Source organism: Eutrema salsugineum, unplaced genomic scaffold (assembly GCF_000478725.1).
Source record: "Eutrema salsugineum unplaced genomic scaffold, Eutsalg1_0 scaffold_18, whole genome shotgun sequence".
NCBI classification, from domain to species: Eukaryota; Viridiplantae; Streptophyta; class Magnoliopsida; order Brassicales; family Brassicaceae; genus Eutrema; species Eutrema salsugineum.
The window spans coordinates 2,960,285-2,966,675 of record NW_006256846.1 but is presented as its reverse complement, the minus strand read 5'-3'; the positions used below and the strand labels follow the sequence as shown (position 1 = coordinate 2,966,675).

The following is a 6,391-nucleotide window of genomic DNA, read 5'->3' as shown; positions in this document are numbered from 1 at the left end:
TTGAGGAAGAGACTAAGTCCACTTTCCCATTTCCTTGTTGCACTTTTCCACTTCCGTAATTGTAGGGATCGGATGATCTCAAGTTGTAATTTCTTCTATTTAAATCAATGAAAACAACAAAAAGAGGTAGTCTTAACTATCCAAAAATATCTGTGTCTACATTTGTTCTACGAGCAAATCTCTTGGCTTTGAGGAGAGACCGATTTTAGCTTCTGTTGCTAACAATTGGTATCAGAGCACCGATCTTCTTTTTTTTGTTTTTCTCTCAGAAACTTTCACCATTACTCTACGACGATCTAAACGCAAAGGGAAACAGGTCGTGACTCCGGACGCGTCCGTCGAGCTGATGGCTTCCACGAAGGATCGTCTAGAGGAGTTGGAAGCTAGTTGTGGGATGATGCAAGACGAGCTGCAGAAGGTGAATGTAGCTATGGTGGATATCAAAGGAGATCTCGATGATAAGTTTCGAAGAATGGAAGAATCTTTTAACCGTTTAATGGAAACGGTGGTGAACAATCGAGATCTTGGAGGATCAGCTGGATCGCGAGGGAGCAGGAGGACAGAAGGAGACCAAACTCATGTGAACGGATATCGCGGGGACCATGTCAATCCATTCGCCGCAACCACATCCAACGCCATACCAACATCCAACGCCATACCAATACGTCATGTGAAACTTGAGTTTCCAAGGTTTCAAGGAGGTGATCCCACTGATTGGATGATCAAAGTGAAGCAATATTTCGAGTACCATAACATGCCACCGGATCAACTTGTGAACTTCACCTCATTTCATCTCGAGGGTGTTGCAAGCGGGTGGTGGCAAGCAACGTCAAAGGCGCTTCGGAATGATTATAGACCGATCACTTGGGAGGTCTTTGAAGAAGAACTGTGGGTACGCTTCGGACCCAACGACAGAGAGAATTTTCACGAGGCGTTAACCCAGATCCGACAAACGGGTTCATTGGATGATTATCAGCAAGAGTTTGAGAGGTTGCAAAACAAGGTTCACAGATGGTCGCAAGAGGCGTTAGTCGGAGCCTTCATGGGTGGACTCCACCACTCCATCTCTAATGGAATACGTATGTTTCAGCCTAAGTCCTTACGCGAAGTTATTAATTACGCGCGGTTGAAAGATGGACAGTTGCAGCGCCAAAGACGGGAGTTTCGCCGACAACCGTTCCGGGCAATGACCTCAAGCCCAAACACAAGCACAGAAAATCGCAACAAAGAACCAACAAGCCAAACTCCAAAACGGTTATCATGGGAGGAGTTACGGAGGAAGAGGAGTCTTGGTTTGTGCTTCAGCTTCGACGAACGATACACGCCAGGCCATAAATGCAAAAAGCCGCAGCTGTTACTCATGGAAGCTGAAGACGATGAGGAAGACGAAGAGGAAGTGCCGAATGAGACAGTTACAGAACCAGAGATTACATTGGATGCACTTACGGGCTGGGATTCCCCACGAACCTTGAGAATTCAGGCAACTATCAATCACCGACAAGTGGTAGCCCTCATCGACAGCGGAGCAACACACAATTTCATCAGCGAAAAAGCGGCAAACCGTCTAAACTTGAAGCTGACACCGACAAAACCCTTCACAGTTCGGGTGGCTGATGGGAATCCACTACAGTGCACCGGGAAGTATCACGGGGTGGCGATTGATTTAGGCAGCGTCGTATTCAACATCGACCTATACCGTCTACCGATAACAGGGCTTGATTTGGTTTTGGGCATACAATGGTTGGAGCTGCTGGGTCCAACTGTTTGCGACTGGAAAGCCCATTGGATGAAGTTTAAATGGACCGGCAATGAACACATGTTACAAGGATTAGCAACAGGCCAAATCAAACAGGCCCAAGAAGAGGAAGTGTTTTATGAAGCCCGAAAAGGACATATGCTATTTGCATTACACGTTGTAGACCAAGACGGCGCCGTTCCAGTCATCCCTGTAAACCTTCAACCCCTTATCGATGAATTCGCCGGATTGTTCCAAACACCGAAGGAGCTGCCACCAAATCGCGATATTGAGCATCAGATTGCATTAAAGGAAGGCTCAGATCCAATGAATGTACGGCCATATAGGTATGCTCACTTTCAGAAAGAGGAAATCGAGCGTCAAGTGACAGAGATGCTGCGAGCCGGTTTGATTCAGCCAAGTTCTAGTCCATTTTCATCCCCTGTTTTGCTCGTCAAGAAAAAAGACGGATCGTGGCGCTTTTGTACTGACTATAGAGCATTGAATGCGGCAACGATCAAGGACCGTTTTCCTATTCCTACGGTGGAAGATATGCTCGATGAGCTTCACGGAGCAAAGGTGTTTACGAAATTGGATCTTACTGCGGGCTATCACCAGGTGCGAGTTCGACCCGATGATACACATAAAACGGCGTTTCGCACTCATAACGGACATTATGAATAACGGATACGAATACTTGGTAATGCCGTTTGGGCTGTGTAACGCACCGTCCACATTTCAGTCGCTCATGAACTCAATCTTCCGGGAATACCTCCGTAAATTCGTCCTGGTTTTCTTCGACGACATTCTCGTCTACAGCACATCTCACCAGGAACACACTGAGCATGTTCGCAAGGTATTCACGATTCTACATCAACATCGTCTCTTTCTCAAGCTAAAAAAACGTGAGTTTGGAAAAGAGGAGTTGGAGTATTTAGGGCATATGATTTCGGGTGATGGAGTACGAGTGGATAAGGCAAAGATCCAAGGTATGCTCGATTGGCCTACACCTACAACAATCACGGAACTGCGAGGATTTCTTGGGCTCACTGGGTATTATCGCAAATTTGTTCAAGGTTATGGCGTGATTGCTCGGCCGTTGACAAACTTGTTGCGCAAAGGGAAATTTGGTTGGAGCCCTGAAGCAGAATCAGCATTTGACAAATTAAAGCAGGCTATGAAGACAACACCAACATTGGCTTTACCCGACTTCTCCATTCCATTCGTGATTCAAACAGATGCTTCGGGAGGGGGTATTGGTGCTATACTTTCTCAGCGTGACAAGCCCATCGCTTTCATGAGTCGGTCATTGGGTGTCACCAAACAGAACTGGTCAACTTATGCACGGGAAATGCTAGCAATAGTGGTCGCAATTCGAACATGGCGTCCTTATCTGTTGGGCCACAAATTCACGATCCAAACAGATCAAAAGAGTCTCCGATATTTGTTGGAACAACGGATCCTCACCCCTGAACAGCAAAAATGGGTTGGCAAGCTCGTTGGTTACAACTACGAGATTGTGTACAAGCCTGGTAAACATAACGCGGCAGCAGATGCTTTGTCAAGAGTCCCTAACAGCCCATGCCTCCAAGCAATTTCATCGTCTCATATACCGATCTGGGAGGAACTGCGATCAGCCTCCACAACTGATCCGTATTTACTTCGGCTGGGAAAACTTTCTGATGCTGCACCAGGTCAACCTTACTCTCGCCGTGGTGGAATTTTGTGCTACAACAATAGAGCTGTGGTGCCACCAGGGTCGTTCCTTATAAAGCAACTGCTCCATGAGTACCACGACACACCACAAGGAGGCCACTCAGGTATTTTGCACACTTTCAAACGCCTTTCCCAACAGTTTTATTGGCCGTCGATGTATCGCAGTGTGCGCGATTATGTTTCGGCGTGTACGACTTGTCAACAAGCCAAATACGAGAGCCTCTCACTTGCTGGTCTTCTCCAACCATTACCAGTTCCATCTCACGTTTGGGAAGATATAGCAATGGATTTCATTGACGGTCTGCCACGTTCAGACAATCATACTACGATAATGGTCGTCGTCTATCGTCTCACCAAAGCGGCACACTTGGTACCACTCTCGCATCCCTACACGGCTAAATCTGTGGCTAATAAGTTTATTGAGTTCATTGTTAAGCTACATGGTATTCCCAAGTCAATCATCAGTGATCGGGATCCGGTGTTCGTTAGCTCTTTTTGGCGTGAGCTCTGGAGACTATCTGGAACACAATTACGCATGTCGTCTGCTTACCATCTTCAAACTGATGGCCAGACTGAAGTTGTCAATCGGTGCGTAGAACAGTTCCTCAGATGCTTCGTTCATAACAGACCAAAACAATGGAGTTCGCTGCTTCCATGGGCGGAATACTGGTACAATACAACATATCATGCTTCCACAGGTACAACTCCTTTTCAAGCTATGTATGGACGTGCACCACCAACGTTACCAGGTTATGAGATTGGGTCCACACCAGTTCACGAGCTCGATGAACAACTAGCTGCTCGGGATGTAATCTTAAAAGAACTCAAAGCACACCTGGTTAAGGCAAATCAGAGAATGAAACAGGTAGCCGACGCAAAACGAAGAGACGTTTCCTTTGAGGTTGGGGACTGGTTTTTTCTCAAACTGCAACCATATCGGCAACACTCCATATTCCGCCGGTCGTCGCAGAAGCTGTCTATCTGGTACTTTGGACCATTCCAGATTGAAGCTAGAGTGGGCGCTGTTGCTTATCGATTGAAGCTTCCGGAAGGAAGTCGTATTCACTCCGTTTTCCACGTTTCATTATTAAAGAAGAGAGTTGGTGAGGATACGCCAATTTCAGAGTTCAGTGGCGCGGGCTACCCGTTGAGGAAGCAACTTGGGAGAATGCAGAGCAGTTGCAGGCGAGTTTTCCAGACTTGAACCTTGAGGACAAGGTTCTTTTTGACGGGGAGGGTATTGATGCACGCATAGACGACAAAGATCACGAAGAGTGCAATCAGAGGAGGACATCGGTTCGAGGAAGAATTCCAAACCGTAGGTACGAGACGTAACCGGATCATAACCGGTTTAATAATTGCAATTTCTAAGTTTCAGCTGTTTATCAATTCCAGTATTGTTAATAAGGACTTAGTCGTCCGAGTTTGAGGAAGAGACTAAGTCCACTTTCCCATTTCCTTGTTGCACTTTTCCACTTCCGTAATTGTAGGGATCAGATGATCTCAAGTTGTAATTTCTTCTATTTAAATCAATGAAAACAACAAAAAGAGGTAGTCTTAACTACCCAAAAATATCTGTGTCTACATTTGTTCTACGAGCAAATCTCTTGGTTTTGAGGAGAGACCGATTTTAGCTTCAGTTGCTAACATTGGGGTGAGCTTTCTCACATTAGACATATTAACATTAAGAAGGGCTTGTGGCGTTGTGTCAACAGTTTCAGAGGCAGTTGCAGCGGAGGTGGGCATGATGGCAAAATCGACTGCTAAAGAAGAAAGGAAGAAGAAGACGAGAGGAACAGGGAGGAGAGAGAAGAAGAACGATTGAGAAGAGAAGGAGAGGGAGGCAGGAGCCGAGAGAAAAAGAATTAGGGTATTCAGATCTGCTCTGATACTATGTAAGCAAGAATACTTTCTTGGTATTGAATAATGATCGAAGGTACAAATATATACATCATGAGAGGAAAGAGCTAGAAGGAACTATTTACGGAAGGACAATATACGACATTTATACAGAGGATTCATCATATCCTTAACAGAAAGTACTAAGACTGCGTATGCGTGGATTTCCATGAAATTGGAATAATAGTCTCGTAAGAATCCATCCTCTCAAAACCTCTAATGGGCACCAAAAAGCGTAATGGACTTGCTTAATGAAATTGAAACAATTGAAGCTTCAGTCATGAAAGAAGAAGTCTGACGTACACTAGTGAAAGCTACGTGCCTAAACATTGTTATCAGCTCAGTAAACAAATGCAGGGAATAGACAATCGTCTCTTACTTATAACTGTTAGTAAGGAAATTGAAACTTCCTCGCCCATGACTGATTTGCAAAAACAAAAGGACGTGTGGCTATCAGTTTGCACTCCAAAATGACAACGCTTTGAGTGGGAAAGAAAACCGGGACAACTCTTTTGGAGCTTAAGCTCCCTAACTTCATCTCACTGGAGCTCCGAATCCCTAATCATACCTCGCTAGAGCTATAAACACAATATAATTTCAGCGTGATATGAAACAAATCAAGGGAGAAAGAAAAGTTCTTCCCCAAGCTTCAAAAAAAAGCTTGAAATTTGAGCTTTATAGTGTGAATGAACACCCATATAGTAGAATCTCTAGTCGGAGTTCTTCCACTAATGGCTACATGCATGAAACAGTTCAACTGCAAGCCTGCAAGAATAAAAAAAAAAAATTGAGATAACTAAGAGCGTCAATAGAACGTACCAGTGGAGATGTAGAGTTGCTACGAATCAAGGCAATATATCCAAGCGTCCTATAAAAATATCTTGCACTTGGTGGTTTAAGTTGCTACGAATCAAGGGAATATATCCAAGCGTCCTTGAAAGGGAAATCTTAAAGACGACAAAACAAACAAGGTACATACAAAAGTTGTCACAAAATAACAAGATTGTTGTGTGCATGGATGCAAAGACGGTTACAGAGGGA

The 6,391-nt window shown here is 44.8% G+C and overlaps 1 protein-coding gene across 1 annotated transcript; it reads left to right on the top strand.

Moving 5' to 3' along the window:
- Positions 1–346: 346 nt before the first annotated feature.
- Positions 347–2,419, top strand: LOC112087273. Its single transcript, XM_024157296.1, has one exon. The coding sequence runs from the start codon at positions 347–349 to the stop codon at positions 2,417–2,419; it is 2,073 nt and encodes a 690-aa protein (XP_024013064.1).
- Positions 2,420–6,391: the final 3,972 nt, after the last annotated feature.